The sequence below is a fragment of the Thermobia domestica genome, chromosome 8 (assembly GCF_964235325.1).
Source record: "Thermobia domestica chromosome 8, izTheDome1.hap1.1, whole genome shotgun sequence".
NCBI classification, from domain to species: Eukaryota; Metazoa; Arthropoda; class Insecta; order Zygentoma; family Lepismatidae; genus Thermobia; species Thermobia domestica.
This window is the reverse complement of record NC_137461.1, coordinates 289,856,070-289,880,797: the sequence shown is the minus strand read 5'-3', so window position 1 is coordinate 289,880,797 and position 24,728 is coordinate 289,856,070. Positions and strand designations below refer to the sequence as shown.

Below are 24,728 nucleotides of genomic sequence, written 5' to 3'. Positions count from 1 at the left end.
TGTTAATTTCTCTTTTTTTCTTTCTTTTTTTTCTTTTTAATTGTAGAAGCTACCGTAAGCTTAGCACAAGAATTAAGGCATTTTAAAGGAAATCCCATTTAACTTACAAACGTAATGATTTAGAACGCTGTATTTTAAACGTATAATAGCTACATATATAAGGAAAACATTCGTGCAAGTGCATTACTTAACATTTAGTATAAATTGTAATGTATGTTTGAAATATAAACTTCGGTGCAAAGTAACCCTATATTTGGGAATACCTTGCACAGCATACAAAAAAAAAATGTTCAACTTACGAACATAATGTTTCCGTGCAATGTTTTCCCTTCAGTATTTATACATTTCACTTCCTACACAAAACTTCATGCAGTCTACAAATATTGATATTAGAATGATGGTACTGGTACCAGTACTTACAAGGCAGGGTACCCTGGTGTAACACACCGATTTTGATAAGATTGCACAGTCATAAAGAACATGAAAAGAGAAGCGACACGTATTTTTCTTATATCGGCCAACAAGCGCATTGAAAGGTTCAAATAGGGGCATAAAAATGGGGACAAAATGAGATTATGTGGAATATAGCGAGAACGAGAAGAGATATCGGAAAAGGTTAAATGTACGAAATACTACCCATAGTCGACGCAAGGTAATGAAATAGAACACACTCATGCGAAGGAAGCAGAACATTCGGAAATGGAAGAATCACGCGAACAACATTGTCACAATGTGTTACAGAAATGAGCGGAATGGGTGATAAGGAGCAGAAAGAAAGAAGAAACGAAAACAGAAAATACGTGTTTTTGCTTTGGGTGCATATGTCGCCCGTATGCGAGAGAGACGCAGATTCATCTCGATGTACGAAGATGGGAGAACACGCAGAGAAGATACAAACCCGTTCGTATAGGCAGCCAGAAAGGTAGTACTGCGCAGTGGATTGCATATATCGCGTAATGGGAACAAAGATGAGGTGGATGTTGAAAACGAGGAGGTGTGAAGACAGTAGTAACAAAAAAAATCTTATTATTACTGTTATGTTGTACGCGTATTTTCGTAATGATGTGATGTTAGTACTCATGCGTCGTACTTATATTACTGTTGCTGTTTATCTTACGTATTTTGACTACCTGCTAATACATTCTACTGTGCTATGCATTTTTGTTTCCATTACGCGATATATGCAACGTTTCACACTTCAATTTCAACTATTGTTTCAAAGTCCCACTATACCTATACACAGTAGTAATCTACGAAACTGACTTAACTTTGACGGAAATTCTTGTATGCGATATCTCTGAAATTTTGTCGGCCTTTACAGTGACTGCTTTCCTTACCTCTACAACAACAAACCTTCCGGTAATTAGAACTGAAGTTAACCGCCAACATTATAGCCAAAATACAGTTAGACGTTCTATCTTACGGAGGCAATTGAAACTTTCTCTTTACAGTTCATGGTTTTACCGACAGAGGACTGTGCAACTCTTTTTACATTTTGTGCAAAGTAACCCCTGATGTGCAAAGTACCCATCTTACGGTATCAATACATTTGTATTCCTGAATTAAAGTACTATTGAACTTAGTATAGTACGACATCTTTATCTTCTTTATTACGTATGTTACTTATCTTTTCCCTACTTACTCTTGAAGTTCCCCTAGTTGGAGATACATAGCCGCATTTCCTTCGGTGTGCCCTAGTACTTTTTATGCCTTAATATGTCTGCAATGCCCTGAATTATATAAGTTAAGAATCAGTGACAATTCTAGAGGGAGGACGGGAAGTCTAGAGGGAGACTGCGCCTGTCCTCTAGGTATGTAATACAGGTGAACCAATATAAAACTACTGCCTTTTCGCTTGCCCCGTCCCCAAGAAATTAAAAAATAGTCTTCACTGTTAAGAATCCTTCAGTGAGTTCCTGTCTCACTGAATATTTTACATTTTAAGAAATAGTTATTGTGTTTCAATGAAGCAGTCTATACAACTTAGCTTACTATTATTCACTATATTAGATCTTGTTTCGAGACGAATCCAGAAAGTACGTTTCCAGGGCATTAACACAAAGAACATACAACGTCCTTGCGACATTTATTCCCCCAAATACACTATAGGTGACACTATTTTCCAATGTATTTACGGCTTGAATTAAGATATTTGTCATACCGTGGGATCAAGTTTTGTGTTACGTTGTGAAAAAAAGTCAGCCGCATGAGATTGGAATCAGTCAGTTGCTTCGGCGCCCACCTGGCAAATAATTTCTTGAAATTCAGATCTGTCCTGACAATTTCGTGTAAGAGGGATGGAGAAATCTGTGGGAACTAGTTCCTGAGTTGGGAAGTGGGTGGTTATATCTCGTGACAGAGGATCTTCTGAACATGGTGCGGAAGCAAGAATTTAAAATAAAATAATCCCATGGTATGACAAATGGCTGAATTCCGGTGATGAATATGTTGAAAAAGTAGTGTCACCTCTGCTACATTTGCAGCAATATGTATTTCAAGATCATTGTTCCTTTGTGTTCACTGTCCTAGGGAAACTTACTCTTTGAACGTGCCTCCTAACATTGATTTTAAAACGCCTGCTAAAATCCTGTACATCCTAATGAGAAATACTCTAATACAAAGGGCGCCTAGTAAATATTCTCAAATGTTAATATGTATCAGGTATGAATTAAAGTACTTCGACGCAGTCGCCTGTCACTGCATGCCTCTTCTTCATCTGGCTACGAGTTTCTTTACTTCGGCATCGTACAATTCTATTTCTTTATCGCGCCAACATTGGAAAACTGTCTCAATATCCTCGTTATCCATGATGCTACTCGTATAATGCTTAAGGCTCATAAAGCGAATATTTATGCGTTAGTCATGACATTTGCATTTTCTCACAATTAATCTAGAACCTAGTTCCTCCCCCTCAGAACTCTCACCTTCTTTTTGCTAGCCCCTTACGACTCCTTCCTCCTTACAAATAACAATATGTATTAAAAACAACTCAAACGGCGACCCACTAAAATTCTCTCCGCGACCCCTGAAGGGACACGGACCACCAATTGAGAACAACTAACCTAATAAAACACTATTTCCGGATGAAGAAAACTAGCGCCATTTATAGCCTAGCGTCATTACCTTTTGTATATACATTATATGGTATTTACTCCACCAATACATCTATCGGAATCGCAGTTCATACTTGAAAGTGAAAATACAATGGCTCAATGATAAAGCATCATCCCGTTTGAAGGGTTGCGCCCTTTCTTCGGTTAAGTGCTTTAATTTTAATTTATTAAATTGAAGGAAATGTAGGTGGTCTAAGAGGTTTTCGTATTTATTATTTATTTATTCTCTATATTAATATTAATCATAAATTAAGTGAAATGATTCCAGAAAAAGAAATACACATGAACAGTAATATTTTAGGTGCTATAAGTTAACATGTTAACATTGCTGGGTGTTACATGAACACAAAGTATGGAATAAAAGATAAATTTGTGATCTACAAAATAAAGGTACAAAAGTAGTTAATGAAATAGATTAAATGAAGTGCTCTGGACGTCACATCACAAGGTTCACACATTTCTCATGGTCACGGTAATGTTGCAGTTTTGTATAGAGTATCGGGCTGAAGCCCCTGACTTCATGAGTAGGATGATATAAAGGATATATGAAGATGTACAGGTGGCTTGTTGAATATTACTATTATTTTGTCATGCATACGAGTTTACATCTGCAACTGTCACAGAGTAGCTGATTATGACTTTATTACGAGTTCTGGAAAGATATTAATGGTGTGACGTGCGGTGGACGTTCCGGAGAACGTGTTCGGTGCCAATGTTAGCTATAGGTGGATTAGCATGTCTGGGTAAAGTATGCCAGAACTTACTGTGGAGATGCCGTAGAACTTCTCTATCAGTGGGTAGCTCTAAATCTTCCAGAATATAGCTGTTTGTTGTGTATCTCTCGTGACCAGTGATTATACGACCAGCTCGAGTTTATACACTTTCGAGTATTTATATGTGACTGTGTGAAACATGGTGCCAGGCATGCATGCATAAGAAATTGTAAACAGGACTATTATTTTGAAAAAGGCAGTCTCGTCAGCGTACGTTGCGAAAAAGCAATGTGGTAAAGTCGGGTGATCTGCCGTGTACACATTATATAAAAGCGGTGAAAATACAGTGCCCTGAGGAACACCTACTTTTATAGGTCTAGACGTGGATTTGATACCGTCATCAGAAATATGAAATTTTCTGTCAATGTGGTATGAACTAAGTAAATGTAAAAGATGATCTGGAAAACCTTGGGTTTATAGTTGATATAATAGTCCTGGTAACCAGACTTTATCAAATGCTTTTGAGACATCCAGGTATACTCCAAGGGTGTGTTGTTTCCTGTTGAAAGCCACTGTTAAGTGATCCACTACTCGTACGATAGTGCTATATTGGGCACAAAACACAAACTGATGGAATGGTAGAAGGTCTCGAGTACCTCCAGCCTCGAGAGAAACACACGTTCAAAGAGTTTATTCAAATGTGACAGAAGACTTATCGGCATATAGTTTTCCGGAATCAGTAGATTCTTTCCAAGTTTGAGGATGGTGATGATACGAGCTTCCTTCCAGGTCTTTGAGAAGTAGCATGATGGGAAGATACATTTTTGTTGCGTGTGGTCCTCACTCGATTCCAAACGATAAAAGTTTGTGCTGGACAACATATTGTCCGTAAGTTTTCTCGGGGTTTTCCCGTTTTCTCGTAAACTCTCATTTAACGAAATTTTTCGCAATAATTAGCTTTTACTTATCATTAATCTTCATTACTAAGAAGCACAGGGCTGGTTTGACAGGTTCAATAGGCTCAGTGAAAGAAGCAGAGCTGACATCTGTTGGTACAAAAGACTCTTTATTTCAGGACAACACTCAATGGATGGAAGCATGAGCGACTGAATGATGCTACCCCTCAAGTTGAAGAACTGAAACATTTGTTGGATTTAAGATCTCTTTCAGCAGAGAGGGTATATGAGATGTGGACGTACATCTTAATGTGGGATCCGAACCACATTAGTTCCCTCCAGGAATCAAACCCGGATATTCCCTGCCAAAATAGGGTACGGTATCCACATAGTCCCGAAGGAGGTAAAGAGTTCAAATATGTAATATTCTTTGATCTCCTTCTCTCTTCATGCTTTTCTTCATGCTGCAAAACTATCAGCGTGGAAAATTAAACTAGAGTACTGTAATTCTGCACAGAGAGTGTTCACTGAGCCGCATGGCAACCTGCTGTTTGGTTAGTTACCTATATGCTTTTGCTTGTAATTTTGACACAAGAGAAAACCCACATGTCTCATAAAGTTAAATTTTCTAGCAATTTCAGATGGTGTATTTATGGTATATTGTTTTATTTCAGTGAACCATGGAGTCGATGGTGTATGGGGCAAGGATGTCTTCGTGGCACAGCTTCTCCAACCAGACGGTTGTGGACATGGTGCCACCAAGCATGCTTCATTTAGTTGATGCGCATTGGTAAGAGAGGATTCTTGTTCTCCTTAAAGTTTCTGGAAAACAATTTTCTACTTTATTTATGTGTATTATGCAATATTTATTGGAAATCAAAAGTCCATCAATGTTATTAATATGATTATCGTATTGTCCTAAATATAATAGTACCCCAAGTTTTTCTTTATGAAGATTTTAACGACAAATGAAAATACTGTCAATAAAATATTATACTTTGAGAATTTTATATAATGGAAAACTTACAATTTAAAGATCTTTTTGAGATTCAAATCCTGGTATTCACTGAATCTTCTTCGGGTGGTTAAGGAAAATATAATACTCATATTAAGATACTGATATAATGCATTTTATTAAGATACACTTAGAATTAAAATGAAACAGTCGTTACAGAAATCTAACGTTCATAAATGATATGGCAGAACTGTAATATATCACACAATATTGTCAATTTCGTAACAGAAATTTTCCCTTCCGAAAACATGTATATTTCCGATTAAATACAATATTTCCTGCCTTAGGTATTTCTTTTGGGCGTTGAAGCATAGCGCTGATTCCTATGTGAATGGCAAAAATATAAAAACATCATAGACTCGGTTTCATGTTGTTTTTGGCCAGCACAACATAAAAATGTTATTTCTGAAAGGAAACTAATCACGTGTTACAGAAACAAACTATGTCTCTAGTGGTTACAACTTAGATTCTATTGATAAAAATCTAACATGGTTGGATCTTTTGTGCATGTGAATATGAACTGACGGAATGTCCATCCATACGGACATGTTGTTTTCTTGGAAAATCAGAATCGTAATCTTCGTCTAGAAGTGTTCAAAACTAATTTTGACTCTGCGAAAATTTTACGAACCATAATCTTCCCGTAACTTGATTCAGTAACAACTACGAGTCAGTTCTTTCGGTAAATTTTCACTTGAATGATAGACGAAATCTCTACTTCCCTTTGCATCGACGCTGTGGTAGAAAATGACACAAGTCTTGCCTCAGAATACTGACAGGTAAAATATCTCTAGAAACTTTTATTTCTTACTGCTGAGTATCTCTTGTACAGTTTACAGTCATTGATCTTTTACTATTTTAAATACTGTGTTTGAAAGTTCGTATAAGGACCTTACGGGTGCTTTTTATCGAATTACTTAGTTTTCTGGCTATTTTCCGTGGTTTGTTTTGTTAGCCATTCGACTTTATGTTGCACATTACTGATGTTCTATTGCTAGTATTATTTCAGGCAGAAAAATATTAAGACCAGTTCTTTTTATGCATAAACGATCACAAGGCATTCACAGATATGTGTACAATGCCCCGACTGCTATATAATTATTGCATAGCTGAAGTATGAGTGTAAAATTACCACTATGTATTCCATCGAAGACGCTGGAGTTTTTGTGTCATTTCACTGGTACATGAATTCCATCGATTTTGTTGGAGTAAGGTAATGTTTAACATGTCATGTGTGGTGCTTTTATGTAGCTAGCACACTTCACTGTGGTACAAATCCTTCGCAAATATCACAATCTATATTCTATAGATAGCAATTAAGCGCATGAGTTGGATAATTTAAACAATTATGGAATCAAATGTGATAGCTAACTAGGATAGGTTTCATTGTAAATAAATATATTCCCGAATATTTAAATTTCGAATTTAGATATGTATATATGTTTAGCATAATTTTAGCTTTCAACTAATTCGTCAATTATTCTAGGCTTCAGTTCCCTCCCTTGAACCCTCTGTGGCATGGAATTCTGGGAGTGGTCCTCTCCGTCCTCGGCATTATCTCTTGGATTGGTAATGGCGTAGTGATCTACATCTTCTCTACTACGAGGTCTCTTCGAACGCCTTCCAATCTTCTGGTGGTAAACCTTGCCTTCTCCGACTTCCTGATGATGGTCTCCATGTGCCCTCCTATGGTCATCAACTGCTACTACGAGACATGGATCTTAGGTAACACTCTTAGTTGTGGGCTTTTAGGGATTAATATGGTGGTGCTTATATAGAAGGTGGTATGATAATACACCGACAAACTGAAGGAGATGATAATATACATGAAATTAAGCGAAAAAGGATATATTAAACATGAAAGTGGCATCATTTTATCGTGACAGGCGTTCAGAAAGCGGCGAAGGCGTTGATGTAATGGCAATATATCATACAGGCGGAAAGATATCGCTGTGGAGTCAAAAGATTACACAGAAAGTCACATCTGACAATTGCAATGACGAACAGATGGTAACAGAGTGGTCGATGCGCAACAAGAAACCCCACAGGTGGGAAATACGTGTGTGAATTCTCTACCAGCCCCGTGTTGTACCCGTCTACGCTACCATCGGCACGTCATTGTACTTATCATATGCAGTTTCTGTGTAATATTTTGGCCCGAGAGCTATATTTTTCTGCCTGGATAAGATATTAACATTATGTCAGCGCCTTCATCTGTTTTTGAACTCCTTTCCCGGTAAAACGGTTCCGCTTTCGACCCATGTTCATTAGACATCTTTTGCTTAAATTCATGTCCACTCTATTATCCTTCCTTTAATTTGTCGGTGTATTATCGTACCACCTTGCATATATATACTGATTAAATTTGAGTGTTGTACTCCATTCATATGTTCTGCCATTAATAATCTTTATACAGAGTGTTTCAAAACAAAAACGACAGCATTTGGGAGGTGATTTCTGACACCAAGACAAAAAATGTATAGCGAACTGGGTGCAAATTCCCTGATTTCGGAGTTATAGGCTGCCGAAAACATGAAAATAATAAATTTTAAAAGTCCATAGCTCCAATACTACAGGGTTTTCATAAAGTCTGGACGGATTTAATTTGCTTATAATTTTCATAAAAATGCTCATAATGAAATCAAATGAGTGCAAACGGTAGCGGAAGGATTAAATTTTTACTTGGCAACACTGTTAGATAAGCGGCAACTTTGAACACGTTGAGAGAGGGAGAGGGAGGGCAAGGGGCAGTTTCTTACCAAATTCCATCCATTGTTGTTTCCATTGTTGTTTCAATGTTGACTGTTAAAAGTAAGTTGTAAGCTGTATTGGTGTGTGTGTGTCTTTTAAAGAAATAAATAAATGAAAAACTCCTCTGAGAAGACTATTTTTTTACCTATCAAAGATGGCGTCGGTGAAAGAGAAAGCGCAATGTGTTCTGTGGTACGCAGAGCTAAAATCACCAATTCTGGTGTGTCGAAAGTTCACCAAAGAGTTCAAAAAGCCGGCAACGACTGAGAGTGCAATCCGAAAGTAGCATGCTAAGTTCTTGGAGACAGGAAGCGTCCTGGACCGTCCTCGAAGTGGGAGGCCGCCAACATCGCCTGCAACAGTGAACAGGGTAAGGGAAAGCATCATCAACAGCCCACAGAAGTCGATTCCTAGACGGTCCATGGAACTCGGAATTCCACAGACAACCGTGTTTAAGATAGCCAAGAAGACGATCAAGGCCAAAGGTTACAAAATCAAGATAGTCCAGGATCTGCATGATGAAGACTTGGACATCCGGTTCAACTTCTGTGACGCCATGCTCAAGCAGTTGGAACATGGCGACGTTCTCCTTTTAGCCATCATGTTCTCAGATGAGGCAACCTTCCATGTCTCCGGGAAGGTTAACCGACACAACTGTCGCGTTTGGGGCACGGAAAACCCAAAGAAATTTGAGACACATGAGAGAGATAGCCCTAAAGTGAACGTTTGGTGCGCTGTCCTATGATCATCTGATTGGACCGTTCTTTTTTGAAGAGGAGATCGTGAATGGAGATTCGTACCTGGATATGTTGCAAAAATACCTCATTCCGGAACTGGAGGCACGTGGAATCCAGAACGACATCGTGTTCCAACAGGACGGGGCACCCCCTCACTATGCAATCAAGGTGAGACAGTTCCTTGACGAGAAATTCCCTAACCGATGGATTGGCCGCGGTGGCCCGACCGCTTGGCCGCCAAGATCATCCGACCTTACCCCCTGCTACTTCTGGCTTTGGGGTCATGTGAAAACGGAAGTTTATGCAAAGAAGCCAAGTGGTTTGGAGAACTTAAAGGACAAAATCTGGGCGTCTGTGGCTGACATTTCGGATCAAACACGGCGGAACGCTGTGAGTGGATTCCAGCGCCGCCTACACGAATGTGTGGACGTAAATGGCGCCCAGTTGGAGGTGTGGCGGTGAATGAACTGAGCTGGTGCAGATTACAGGTAAAAATTTAATCCTTCCGCTACCGTTTGCACTTTATTTGATTTCAATATGAGCATTTTTATGTAAATTATAAGCGAATTAAATCCGTCCAGACTTTATGAAAACCCTGTGTATGATCTGCCGTAGTCGGGTCAAGACTTCACTGAGGAACTAATGTATGCGCTATCCAAACATACGTTTCAGAAAACTGCGGTACTCACGCAATAATTTTTATAAAGGGAGTTTGGCTACAGGCATGTATTTTGAAGTACTACTTATAAAAACTGTTTTGGAGCTATGGACCTTTAAATTTGATTTTTTCATGATTTTGGCAGCCTATAACCCTCAAATGATGGATTTCTGCACCCAGATTGGTCTATACTTTTTGTCTTATGTTGGTATCAGGAATCACCTCCCAAACGTTGTCGGTGTTGTTTCGAAACATCCTGTACATACCATCCATTATCTGTGTTTCAGTACTCACTATAATATAAAAATACATGTTGATGTCATCTGATAACAAAGTAGATAAAGCAGGATGATGTGTAACAAGAGATAAGAAATTGGTTTGATTCTTCGATCTTTTGTTCTCACGAGAATCGTAATATTTCTAAATATCACACATATTTTATCATATATTAATTTTAGTCTGTAACTTTAAGCTGGCGAGAATGTAAGTCTAATAAAAATTAAAGAATAAACACAATAATGATTGATAGTAAATTAATAAATACGAATTAATTCAGCATTATAATTATTGCATTTGGTGATATTCACTTTACTATAAATGTGCTGTACCTCTAACGGAGGAAGAATCTTCTGGGAGAATTGATTTCTAGATAATTCTTTAAAGAAACTTCATTAAAGGTTTTTTCCTTCATAAGTGCGCATATTTTTAAGTACACAGAAATATTTACAAAGTGAAGATACAAAACGTTCTAACGCTAAAGAGCCTGAGATAACATATTTGCAATATTGTAATTGGGATGTATACAAGTGAGTAACTACTTGATAATTTTTAGGTCCTCTAATGTGTGATATCTACGGAATGTGTGGTTCCTTGTTCGGTTGCACTTCCATTTGGACGATGACGATGATAGCCCTCGACAGGTACAACGTTATTGTCAAGGTAATAAGTACTTTCAAGTCTAGCTGTGACCATAACTTTCCAGGATATTAATGAATATTTCAATTATCTGCTCATGGTAAATATGGTAATATAATAATATCGTTTTTAACTTCAGAAACATTATTCACTCAAAGTTCAAAATTTGTTCCTCTGCTACAAAAATCCAATTCCTCATGGTTATCAATTATTTTCTCGCAAACCTCTGTTCACTTCACTTCTGTTACTTCACAACGAAACACTAATCAAAACCTTCCGATTCTTATTATGCTGTCTCCAAAATAAGCCGTTGTTATGTTTCTTCAACAGGAGCTACGATGCTTCCTCCATAAGTTAAACTGCTATTATCTTCACTTATCGAAATGTCTTCCACAAAGAAGACAACGAACAACAGAACATTTTATTACTAAAATTAGAAACTATGGAAATTAACAAGCACAAAATCAGTTACAAACCGCAATCTTTTACACGAAATAAAGTTGCTATTTTAAGAAGTATAATAATCCTCCCTTTTTTAGTAAAAATAAATCATTTACTATTATTCTTTGATATTAGTATTTCAATTCTTTGAACCTTTTATATTATAATAGTTTTACCAATAATATAATATTTTCTTCTTTTTTAAAGATATAACAAAATATTTTACATTTTCCTTCGTAAATGGCAACAAGTTCATTTGTTAGAGTACTCAGAGAACTGTATACCTCCAAAAAAGTGACCCTTATTGGCCGTTGCCAACTTATATGGCATCATCAATCTAGCTCTTTCACTAGCAGTTTGCATGGAGAAATGGTATGGTGTATGCCCAACGCGTTTGCAGATCCACAAATACTTTTTCGAGAGTCTGCTTACTTAGTTCCTGAGAAACTCACTAGGAAAAGCTGTTGGTCGGAGGAGCACCGAGGATCTCATTTTTTAAATGTTGATTCACCGGCACAACATTTTATAAATAAACAGCAATGTGCGTTCATTCACTCTGGTCGGTCAAATGCACTATAGACGTGTAGAACGTCTCCTTGCCAACTCGTAAAGGAAATTACTCGCAAATGCGCGTTTTCAAACGGCTCGGTTTAACAATGCACTGCCTCCTGATTGACTAGTCAGCCCAGCCTATCTTATGAACATGAGCGGAATTGGTGAGGTCCTATGTGGTCTTGGTCCATTAATTGATTGCATTGCAGAAGGAGATTTTCCACCAGATGTGAAATTTGGCATTTCAATTGTACCAACCCAATAACTAACCAATCTAGATAGATTTATATGATTTAAATTGAAGTAGGAGCTCTAGATTGATGACGTAGATGCACGTGAAAGACATAAAACTTCAACAAGAACGAGAGGTTTTAAGTCGTCGTGACATAAAGGAAGTTATGCCAGTATGTTTAAACGATACCAATATGTGGATGAGTATACTTCATACAGGAAAGATTCCCATTCTCCTATGCAATTGAGAGCAACCCCCAAAATTTTACCATTCTCTCCTCCCGGAAAAGTAGTAGAGAGAACAGGAATTTGTTGTGACGAAACCAAGATAATTCTCTTTGCTGACTAAATTTTATTCAATTTTCATAACTTTTTCATAATTAAAAACATCATTATCATATAATAAAGTTCAATTGTGTAATTTTCAATGAAAAATTATGTCTCCCCATAAATCTTACACCTTAAAACCCGCCTACATACGTATGTAGATATCCCGTGCTACATACGATTAATTAATGTTGTATTAAACTATGCATTTGTGATTTTGAATTTCCAATTTGTTCTTAGACAAAATAAAACGAACATCTTTAAACATATGGTAATCGTACTTTTTATATATTTTATACATTTTAAATATTTTAGTTACGGTCTGTAATAAGATTTCAGTTAACCTTGTGACGCTTTGAACTAAACTTTTCAAAACGATAGTTTACTGCGCATCTACATCATTTGCACGAGCATATCACAATTATTTGTGTAATATTAATGAGTTCAAAATTTACTATTTTTATATTACTTGTAAAATGCAAAAAGCTAAACTTGTGAAGATAAAACCCAAAATTAATGTTTTCAGTTCAAACATTATTAACGAAAGAAACACTCTTATAAATTACTTTAATAAGACCAATGATCGCTTACTGTAAATCAAATAATCATAGATCCGAGGAGCTTTCATCTTTAATAATCTACGCTGATAAAGGATAACCTATTGCAACTTCAAAAATAGAGATATTATTTTACGCTTTTCCCCTGCTACAAAATGTGAGAATCTAAGATAAACTATTACGTAATGGATAACAGTTTTTAAATCTGTTGGACTTACAGCGAGTCTATGAGCAGTGCAAATGACTGATTTAATTTAAAGATTAAAGCATCAATATGCACTTATAATGGTTAAAATTATAAATGAATGCGAAAGTCAATGTCTTCTATCTTTTTGGGTAGAGGGTCAGTGATAAAGTATTAAACTCTAAGGCAGGTATGGCTGGTCCAATTCCAAGTTATGAGTTTCTGGTTCACAATATTCTACCGTGGTTTCCAAGGAGTTCCCTTCCCTTCTCCCATTCTTTTATTCCATCAATTCTTTAATAATCATAAGTAGCTTTTCTATCCGTTTTCTTTAGCTTAGAAGACAAAAGTAGATGTGTAGTATTATATAATACCCAATAAACGAAAGCTTTTCACTGATAACGTTGATTTCAAGAATGCGTTAAATATAGTTATATACGTGCAAACTTGAGATATATATATATATCAATTGATTTCGTAGGCCTCTTTATCACATAAAACACAATGTTATTCAATAAAGTAATATCTTATTGATGAAAACATACATATAAGAATAGCATCTTCTTCAGACTAATTATTTTTAGGTGGATGTAGGTATGCGTTTATGGTATTATAGAGCGTTAGAAATTTATGTTGTATTAGTAGATCACGTTTCATGTGTCAAAACAGCATGATATGATACTATCTTTAACCATGAGTCAATCTTTTTGACTTGTGGACCCATAATGCTCCTTTTCAATTAATATATGATTTGTGTAAGTGACTGATACGCTTCGTTGCTATGGTTGTCATGAAACTATCTAACCAAAGAAATATCTTTCACAGCTGGGACTAATTTATTAATACAACGATACGATATTAATGTGGTATTTACTCGGATATGACAATTAGTTTAATTTTCTTTCTATGCGTCATTACAATTTATACCTACATGGTAGGATGCATAAAATGTAAGTGATGTAACTTATGAACCTGTAAAAACGACCTCATAATTATGAGAATGCTTCCGTGCGAATTGTAGCAAAAAGAGTCAATGTTTCACTGGACTATTTATTTACAAAAAATTAAAAACAAATAGTTACTACAAAATATTACAATGGATATGAACATTTAGTGTGTCTAAAAGTCCGTTACACCATGTATCCATTAACGCCCTTAATTTGATTTCTTCTTTGAAAATCAATATGAAGGATAATACATATCCTGCATTCTCAGATGAACTTACCCGATTTTCGTCGAAGTTAGCACAGTGGTAGAACTTGACCTTGATATGTAAAATATTTTCCTATGCACACCTTTGTGTTCCCGAGTTATGAGCCGTTGAAGTTGGGTTTTAGACTCAGTAAAATGCTAACAAAAGTTGGTTTAATTGCTCCTTAAAACAGAAATAGGTTAAATAAACCAGTTAAACTAAATTTAAGGCTTACAAATGTAAATGATAAGACAGGTGATTAGCTATGTTATAAGTTTACTGTGTATTTATAATAAAGATTTCAAGCGTGATATTGGATAAAAACTGATGTAACAAATCTAAAAATTTAGTGGAGAGGTTTATTTTTTAGTTTTGCCTCATGTTTTATCAATATTGTTTTCTTACTTGATTTGTAAGAACGTAAGCTTACTGCTATTGTCATATATGTTCATAAGTTCCTTCTAGACGCGTTCATATCCAAACAGAATTATTTATGCAATAAAATATATTCTAAAGAAAATATTATGTATCATCATCATCATCATCATCATCATAGATGTTCTGTAATGAATTGCTGGACACGTGTCGCAGCTTAGTGGCTTCCATCCTCCACGGTCTTCAATTAACCTCTTTGTCTTCACGTACGATTTTTGTTTTTCGATACCGTCCATCAACTCCGTCCTCTCCCTCTGTTTTCTGCTACCATACTTTCTAGTACATCCCTCACGATAGAGTTCCTTCTTAGCCAGTGTCCAACCAGAGTCTTATCTAAATCAACTCTTTATTTACTAAATCAATGGAGGCCAATTTTTATGTAATAAAAATACTTATTAACATTACATTGTTTTATCCAAATTTTGCAAGAAATTCTCTTAAAATATAATAATTTACTCAAAAGATTTCTAACATTTGAAGAGTATCATGTTAATTGCGTCATAATTTAAAAAGACATGTTAAACATGTATTTATATTGTAACCTCTTTTAGATAACATCCTTTGTTTTATTATCTATATAAATAATTCACTCAGCTCGTGCCAAGTAGACCTTGTGGTGGACAAATACCTTGTGTGTAGGTTTCACTCATTATCATCTCTTCATTTCATTTTCATCATCACCGTCTCTGTTAGCCTCGATGCTAAAACTTGGAAGTTAAACTAAAAAAATAGTCAAGCCAACCATTATAAGTTGATCTTTTATTCGTGGAATTCTCTCCATGCTGGCTCTTAATTGCTACTCCTTGACTTATATTCTTTTTCACAGGGTTTGTCCGGGAAACCATTAACAGTGAAAGGTGCACTCCTTCGCATAGCGTTCGTCTGGGTAATGTCCATTGGTTGGACACTTCTCCCTCTGTTTGGGTGGAACAGGTGATGCAATTTTGAATTATAATAATAACAATAATAAAAATACTTAATTACAATGATGAAAAGAAAACAGTTGCATTGTTAAATTTAACGTTATCTATTTGATTGCAATGATTGTAAAGAAAAACAACTAAGGAAACTTTATTTAGGACTACATTTTCTTTTCTCCAATTTAGACTTAAACATTGCATATTTTCAAATTGATTTTAATAAAAGGACTATTTCCACGTTTAGCAAATAGCATACCAGATGACATGCTGATAACAAATATGCTGTAGAATAAGAATAATTCAAACTTGCCTATGATATCTTAATTAATTTGTTTACGTATTTCAATCCAATGGCTAATATATACATTCCACCTCTTCCATTAATTTCTTTTAGGTACGTTCCTGAAGGTAACATGACAGCATGTGGGACAGACTATTTAACAAAAACTTGGAACAGTCGGAGTTATATTCTTGTTTACTCAGTATTCGTTTATTTCACACCTTTGCTAACAATAATCTACTCTTATTTCTTCATTGTAAAGGTAAGTTTAATGAATACATCAAGAATAACCATTATTTTCTATTATGATTTAGTATAGTCATTTACATAAACGTTATGACCATCCAGAGATGCGTAGCTTTTTCTAGTTTATTGATTGGAGTACTAGTTTTAACAAATCTTCAAATTTACTATTAGTGTACGATATGCATTCTACTAGACATTTCTGTAGCCCATATCTTTAATGTGATTTGATGGAACCTTCATTATTTGTTTAGTAGAGTTTCAAAAGCAATTGTTAAAAAAATAGGAACGAAATTTGCAGTAATTAAGAAGACTCATACCAAGCTTTACATATTCCGTGTGTGAAAGAGATCGAATTACGAAAAATCTTTTTAAAAGGGATCATTGATTGATTGACTAATTTTTAAAATTTAATGAGGATGTCAGCAACAAGGCTATTTGTCCCCGTCACGTTAAGAAGTGATAAATATTCAAACTTGGATGTAATACTCTTCAATTGCATCTCTTCGTTTATCCTCGGATTGTTCTGACAATGGTCACGAATTCTCCCAAAACTCACTTGAGAATGTTCTCGAACATCTTTTGTTCTTTTTTGAAAGAATGAAAATGCCTAAATGTACCCAAAGGAATCCACCTCACAGAGAATCAGAGTATGAGAATCAGATTCACAAATCTAGAAATGCTGAATTTATTGAAGATGGTGGCTTTTATTCAATAGAAATATTTCCCTGGTAAGAAAGAACAAACACATATGTACCTTGTAAATTATACTTGGACACGACTTGTATCAAAGACTTATTTTTACAAGACTGTCTATATACTTCCGTGAGATATTGTACACAATAACCGTCGGATTAGATTAAATAAACTCACGAACTTTAATGTGCACATTGTTTCGAAATAATACATAATACTGTCGGTCTTAATAAAACAATCATTAAATTATGGGTTATGTGGATAATTTTCAGCATAAAGATCATGTCCAAGAAGTCATCAAGTACATATTGCAATATTTAGAGATAGAAACAGAATGTCACTATTCACTAAGAGAAATATATATACTTACCGTCTTTTCAAGGAAAGCCGTTTTTCTCAAAATTTGTAAGATGATAATTAGTGTTATTTTCCGTAACACCACGTTCTATTCCGTGACAAGTAAAGCAACTCTTAAAAGTTAACTTCTGTTTTTATGATACAAGAAATTAATTTCAAACTGTTTTAGTTGGGAGTAATCGATTCTTTTATGCCAAATTACTTTTATGCAAAATTTTCAAATCGTATATTTTTCTATTGATGCTATACGAATGTGCTAATGGATTTGCTTTTATTTCCACTAAGAAGAGTAACTGCATTGTTTTGCTTGTTTTAACGGGTAAAAATTACATACGTTATATGATCTTTAAAATTCATTGGTAATACATCTCAAATGCCTTAATTCGCTTTCATCAACTCTACCATTGCTGATGGAGCACCAGCCACCCCGACGAGGTCTGTCATCCAGTTCCCTTAACTGATTATTGTAACAATCTTTGAAGTGTTTATATGGAACCTCAATGAAAATGTTTCTTAAATGTTGATCGTTCCTCAGAAAACCACGCAATTTTTGGCAAAGCATTCAAAGCAGCGCCAACAGTAGCCTACTTCCCAACGTGACATACAAAACCTCGCAGCACTAAGGATTTTGTCCATTCCAAAGATGAAGAACCCCAAGTAGCCTCAGATACCTGCTTTGTGAAGTAAGAGGATGTTGCTGTTCCATAGCGCACATCTCTGTGTAAACAAATGTTATGACGTTTCAAGTGAACTGGATCAAGACAGGAGGGGTAATTGGCGTTCTCCTGGAAACAGCCGTCGAATTGAAACATCAGTTATAACACCAAATATTGAGCGGCATGAGAGTATATTAATTCCCAATTTTTCACTGAATTTACTAGTAAATTCTTTACGAATAGCAAAGATATTTTGTGTACGGTTTTCGTATTATTATAGGGGGACCGGGTTTCCACAGGTATTTAGTACAGAGGTTACGAAATGCTTCTGAAAAAGCTATAGAGGTCACAAATAAGCAGTGCACTGAGTAAGCCCTGTATAATAGGATGTTTATCCAAATTGTCCGTGTTTTATGTAGATCTGCCTTTCGTGCAGTAGGATGTTTTCTACGTACTTCAGCACTTCACCCTTTATAATTATATTTCATCAGTGAAGTTGAAAGAGTGTAGTATCTCAAGGGTGCTATTCTCCTTTTTCACTTAGGCCGTGGCAGCCCATGAGAAAAGCATGAGAGAACAGGCTAAGAAAATGAATGTGGCTTCCCTCAGATCATCTGACGCTGACAAAACAAGCACTGAGTGCAAACTTGCCAAAGTAAGTGTTTCGTTTCTCCTTTCCGCTAATTGGCATGTTCTAATTTTATGTTGTTATTAACATTTTTTAAAGATTCTTTCATTACAGAGTTTCAAACTGCAATAATTTTCAAAAGCTAATTACACATATAGATCAGGAATCATTTGCAGTGTAGAATGCAGAGATGGAATCCTTTACAGATCTGCATTCCAGCCAAATTGATTAGATTTTTTAGGTAAGGATCAATAAGATTTGTTTTATTGTTTTTTCAAGTAACTGAGGTTTTAAATATAAAATAATAGATTATTAAAATAAAATCTTATGTTTCCCTTATAGATCGCCCTTATGACGATATCGTTGTGGTTTTTCGCTTGGACGCCGTATCTTGTGATTAACTACACGGGTATCTTCGAAGGTTCAATGATCAGTCCTCTTGCTAGTATTTGGGGATCACTGTTTGCGAAAGCAAATGCATGTTATAATCCCATTGTGTACGGAATCAGGTGAGTAGTAACTGATCTTTGGCCTTAGATTCATTAGCATTGTTCCTTAACCTTTGTTATCTGTTTTAAGAATCTAATAGCTTCAACAATTTTTCGTGTGTTTTAAGTTACATATTTATGACAATCAGGCTAAAAGAGACTATGGCCGTTAATGATCATAATGAAATGTATGGAGAAATAGCGCATAATCTAATCGATATTCGAGGCCTCGACAGACATGTCTTGCGACTGCCACTCAGACCAATACGACCGTGATGAACTGTCGAGTAAACTTTAACTGTATACAAGGGAGAATCAAATTAATTTTTGAAAATTCTTTTAAAATTTAGAAAAAGAGCTCGGTTCTCCTGAATATTACCAGCACTAATATGCATCGCTTGGAATTGGAACAAAAAATGGAAGGACCAGTTGGAGTGCTACATAAAAGCAAAGTAGTAGTGTGAGAATTGTGACAGCATTCACAAACTCTAAAGATGAGTAATGTGTCAAAGAACTAACACATCTTCGAGTCTTCGTGGTCCATTCCAAGATCTCAATAGTAGTGACTGGCGCGTATAATCTTAATACATCATATATTGATGAATTTTTATTTGATTTCTTCCTTCTAAAAATAATAACATTGTTTCTTTTTTATGTTTCTATTTACGCTATCCTTGCAAGCTTTGAGGACAATTCTGGGCTATGCATAAATTTTAAAATTTTTATTTAACTCCATGTAGAATATGATCATTAATAAAATGCTGTAGTTAACTGCAATAATTTTATGTCATCAACTAACGGAGACATACTTTCTATCTTTAGTGTAAGCTTTGTTTTTATTGAAACGCATTTTTAAAATTTTGCAAAATAATACAAATTCTTCAAAAATTGAGATCTGTCTTTGAAGATATATCAACTTATTCTCATGTGATTTGAGTATTACGTTAAGCTCTGTATCCTGGCCTATTTGGTAGAACGAGTCATTACAATCTCAATAAACACATTCACATTAACACGCGACTGACATATTTTTCCATCCTTTCTCTGCGTTTTGTTTGATTTTAAAACCGTAGAACGGTATTTCGAAAACAAGATTGGTTTCATCGTCAGACCGGTTGAAGCTAATTTAAATGTTTAAAGTTTGCAAACTGTACCTACATACAAACATATTCTTAGAAGTTGTTAACATTCTTCAATTGAAGGCAATATTATCGTTGTTAAAATTATTAGTCTAAGTATGCTATCCCAAATGCTATTTAATTCCAACAATAATTTAACACAGGCACGTAGGCAAGGGATGGCTCCGGACTCCTCCCTTCGAACTAGAAATGAAAATAACTTAAGGAAGGATGAAACAAAAAGAAACGAGAAAATGAAAAATCAGCGTTAAAAATAAAAAGCTATAACAAGCGTTTTATTACTCTTTCTTATGAGGAACTTTGCGTGGAGGAAATGGGGGAGGTCAGATCAAAAATGGATATTATTGTAACGGAACATTCCGAATTTCATCTAGCTGCATGCTAATCTTATGGACTGCAAATGATAAATCGGTTCGATCAGATAAACTTTCATGTAGAACTTAATAAATGCCCACAATCACCAATAATATGAGCCTAGCAACATAAATTCCTAGATTCCAATTACACTTGTCAAAGAAATTTATTAACATTAATCCATTTTATAGGATGTTTTTACTGCCGAAAGAGATCTCGTTGCTATCTTTGATGGCATTAAACGAGGATGAGAAAAGTAAGAAAGAACACAAGAAGCACCGAGCTCGAAAGACTTCGAAAGATTATATCTTTTTTAATACTTTTTTAAAAATATTCTTTTACTCGAAATGTCTTCATAGTTTATTAAAATACTAACGGATCCTCAGTTTATTTCCCAACAAATCAATAGGGGTATGTTGCCAGTAAAATAGTTTAGATTGATCGAGCCCCTTGTGTGTAACCACACTATTTCATGTCACGCCCCCTTCATTACTAAATCCTGGTTAAACGAACCAATATATGTTGCCAGTAAAATAGTTTAGATTGATCGAGTCCCTGGTGTGATAACAACAATATTTCGTCGCGGAACCCCTTATTACGAAATCTTGGCTACGTGCCTGTTTAACATTATTTTCAATGAATTGTTATTTGTAAAACTACTTGGTTATATTTACACTTTAAACTATTTAACTCCAATTAGTATAAAATACGATGTATATATTTTGTATGATTCATACATAGCATAATTCATTATTTACAATGAATTTGCATATAGCATTCAATAATTATTATTAGTTTTGTTATTAGTAACCCAATTTGTTATATAGAATATACATATATGTAGTGTTATTAATGAATTTGTTGTTATTTACATTATATATTATCAATATTGTTGGCAGTGTATGCTATTACTTACATAATTAGTTTTAATGTTTACAACTATTGGAACTATTCTTTATGTAATACCAATAATATACAGAAAAGTTAGTTTAGTTGATTTCAATATTATTTGCTTCTATATATTTTGAAAAATTAATATTTAGTAATATTAATAATGATTTAAGTGTCTAATATTATTTTAATAATCTCTAATTGTTAAAATGCAAGTTTCAATAATATTTTAACATTCTCTGGTTATTTTTGAAAGTTTACAGGTCTCAATATTATCATTTTCTGGCTATTGTTGCTTCAAAGCTGCCTGTCTCAATATGATTTTAATATTGCTCAAGATTCTTTAATTATTTTTGTTTAAAATTTGCATGACTCAATATTATTTAAACATTCTCTGATCACTTTTCCTTCAAATTTGCACGTCTCAACATTATTTTAACATTTCCTTATTTAAAATTTCCACGTGTAAATATCATTTGAACATTTCTATTAATTTGGTTTAAAAGTTTCGCTTTCCGATATTATTTTCACATTTTCTGATTTAACATTTTCTCTATCCAATATATTATTTTACCATTCATTGACTATCATTTCTTTACAATTTACACATATCAAGATTATTTTACAATTCTCTGATTACTTTTATTTACACTTTTCATTTGTCAATATTATTTTAATCTCACTAGTTTTGTTTAAAATAGCTAAATATCACTTTCATATTCTTGCATTAATTTTGTTTGAAATTTTAATATTTAAATATAATATAAGCTACTGGTGGCTTTTAAAGGAAATCAGATCTGTAAAAAAAAATATTGCTGCAAGCAAAGGAATGAAAGCTTCATACATACTCAGAAAGCTATGAGGGGTCGCGGTGGCTCAGTGGTAGATCGTTCACCTCTGGTGCTTGGGGTCCCTGGTTCGATCCCAGCTAGCGCCGTGTAGACTTTGTGGTGGACAAACACCGTGCTCATGGGTTTTCTCGGGGTTCTCCCGTTTCTTCCCACTTTCTTCATTCTACCATTTCACTCAGCTCTCATCATCACCGTCTCCTTTAACCTAACCGGCATAACCGTGGGACGTAAAACTTAAAGATCTCATCTCTCTCATATATAATAGAGCATTAATTACGTTCCCTTTCCTTAGCTTATAATCTTGAAATTTAAATTTTTATTCATGTATCTTCCCTCAAGAATCGCCGTTGATGTGAAAATTATCTTATTACTCATGATTTTCAAATTTTCGCTGCTCAATATTATTTAAAGATTACTCTTATTACTTTTATTCATTTACTTGTCTCAATATTATTTTAACATTTTTTGATTACTTTTGTTTAAAAGATTCAACTTCAACATATTCCATTCTCTTATTACTTTCTTTTTTTATAAGTTCCATACCAAAGTATTATTTTAACCTTCTCTCATTACATTCAACCACAATATTATTTTATCAGTATTTCTTTACCTTTGAATTTTCATCTTTTAAGATTATCTTAACATTCTTTGATTACTTTTGATTACAAATTTCATTTCTTAATATTACAGTAATTTAGAATTTCTAGAAATTTCATTTATACTTATTGGTATTACAACAATTTATTTGGAATACATGTGTTACGCTTATATATTTGTCTGTAGATCCACAGGTTCGCATCTACAGTATCATTTCAAAGGTATATCAATTTGAAATATAATTCATTTTCTTCGTAAATGCTTGAAGAATACGAAATCAAAATCATACTTCAATGTCCTTCCTGCCTCTGCTGATCTAGTGACAAGCGCGCGTGCCTTTGGTGCAGAGGTACCAGGTTTGATACATTGTGGGAGAGCATTGAACGCTTTATGGCAACTCACATTCCATCTTAAACTCTAGGTCCACGTTTCGTATAGCCTCGACGTTTTAAAGAAACACTTCAAAGAAACAATGACAAAAAAGCTAAAGATACATTGCATGTTTCAAATTCCGAAACTGTAAAAATGCACTAAGAAACCATTTTATTTTTATACGTGCGTCGAATTGGTGAAAATAATTCTTCGAAAAAACATTGCTCGCTTGTTTACATGTCTCGCACAGAAGCTTTCTCGCCTATAAAATCTGCAGACCATTGGAACAATGAGAATCTGTCTGTCTTAGCGCGCGAAACAATCGAAAAAGTTATTCCTCTTCAATGAAACAAATATTCAGAGGGCGTTAAATATCTGTACATAGCTTATAGCTCTATCTGGTTTGTCCTATCACTTCACTAGGATGTACAGGACAGAGGAGAAAGTCGCATTCAATGTGTGATTGTAATACGACCAGGCGTTTGAATGTCACACATTCCTTTTCATGGATGTGAATCCCTTTCAGAATGTGGTAGCGGAGAACAAGAGCACGATGCAAACAAAGAAAAGTCTTACTCCGAAAGATGCGTCAAGAAATGAGTTTTCACGTTATTGCTAAATCACTTATGGACAGCAGTAACAGTTGCAGACTTCATATTAAAATTATGTTTGATCATTCTGTATTCGCATTCAAAAATATCTTCCATAATTCTTTAGTTTTTTAAAAAAATATTTTCCTCTTATTAGCAATTGGGAAAGCACATGATTTTGTGACAATATTATAGATCCGTCCCTGGTTGAAAATCCAATATATATATATATATATATATATATATATATATATATATATATATATATATATATATTTTTTGTGGTACGGGAATAGGGTAACATTGAAAGTTTTATTCATCTTATTGCTTTATCTTTATAAAATAAGTTCCTACTCCCAGCCAGTAGAGGGTTACGCCCTCTCTTTGGCATAGGTTATATATATATGAGTTGTTCTTGTTAACTACCTCAATAAATGTTTGTTTGTAATGCTTTTATAATTTTAGTCATCCAAAATACCGAGCTGCTCTAAAGCAAAAATTGCCGTTCCTTTTGTGTGGAGCCAGTGTGGAGGATGATACGATTTCCCAGAGTTCCGTGGCAACAACAGTGACTGCAGCGCCAACAGAGGAAACTACTGCCGCTTAAAATACTAAGGAATTGGTTCAAATTTTAAAAGAGTATAACTACTTACCTCTACCTTTTTATTATTACAAAATCATTCTTTCACATGTGTTTTACTGGATAAGATGGAAACAGAATTAAAATAGATTTCCCAAAGCTATTTACTATTGTTTTATTGTAGAATTTGTAAATCATTTTCCTGTTTCTACTTTTCTAAATGAATTAGAATGATGTGGAGACCCGGGTTCGATTCCCGGCAAGAGCTTGTGTAGTTCGGATCACACGTTAAGGTATAGGTCCACGTCTTATATAGCTTGCTACTGAAATAGTCGCTAAACGCAAAATCAAATCAAATAAAGAATGATG

The 24,728-nt window shown here is 34.8% G+C and overlaps 1 protein-coding gene across 2 annotated transcripts in view; it reads left to right on the top strand.

Moving 5' to 3' along the window:
* The window catches only part of LOC145693703 (opsin-1-like), a 137,182-nt gene extending 112,668 nt beyond the window's left edge, over nt 1-24,514 (top strand). For both annotated transcript variants that reach the window (XM_081769975.1, XM_081769976.1), the window contains exons 2-9: nt 5,397-5,512; nt 7,224-7,462; nt 10,716-10,822; nt 15,544-15,650; nt 16,032-16,179; nt 18,414-18,524; nt 18,840-19,006; nt 24,245-24,514. In XM_081769975.1, coding sequence (XP_081626101.1) covers nt 5,403-5,512; nt 7,224-7,462; nt 10,716-10,822; nt 15,544-15,650; nt 16,032-16,179; nt 18,414-18,524; nt 18,840-19,006; nt 24,245-24,386 — 1,131 coding nt within the window. In that variant the 5' untranslated portion in view covers nt 5,397-5,402 and the 3' untranslated portion in view covers nt 24,387-24,514. The remainder of the gene's footprint in view (nt 1-5,396; nt 5,513-7,223; nt 7,463-10,715; nt 10,823-15,543; nt 15,651-16,031; nt 16,180-18,413; nt 18,525-18,839; nt 19,007-24,244) is intronic.
* Nucleotides 24,515-24,728: the final 214 nt, after the last annotated feature.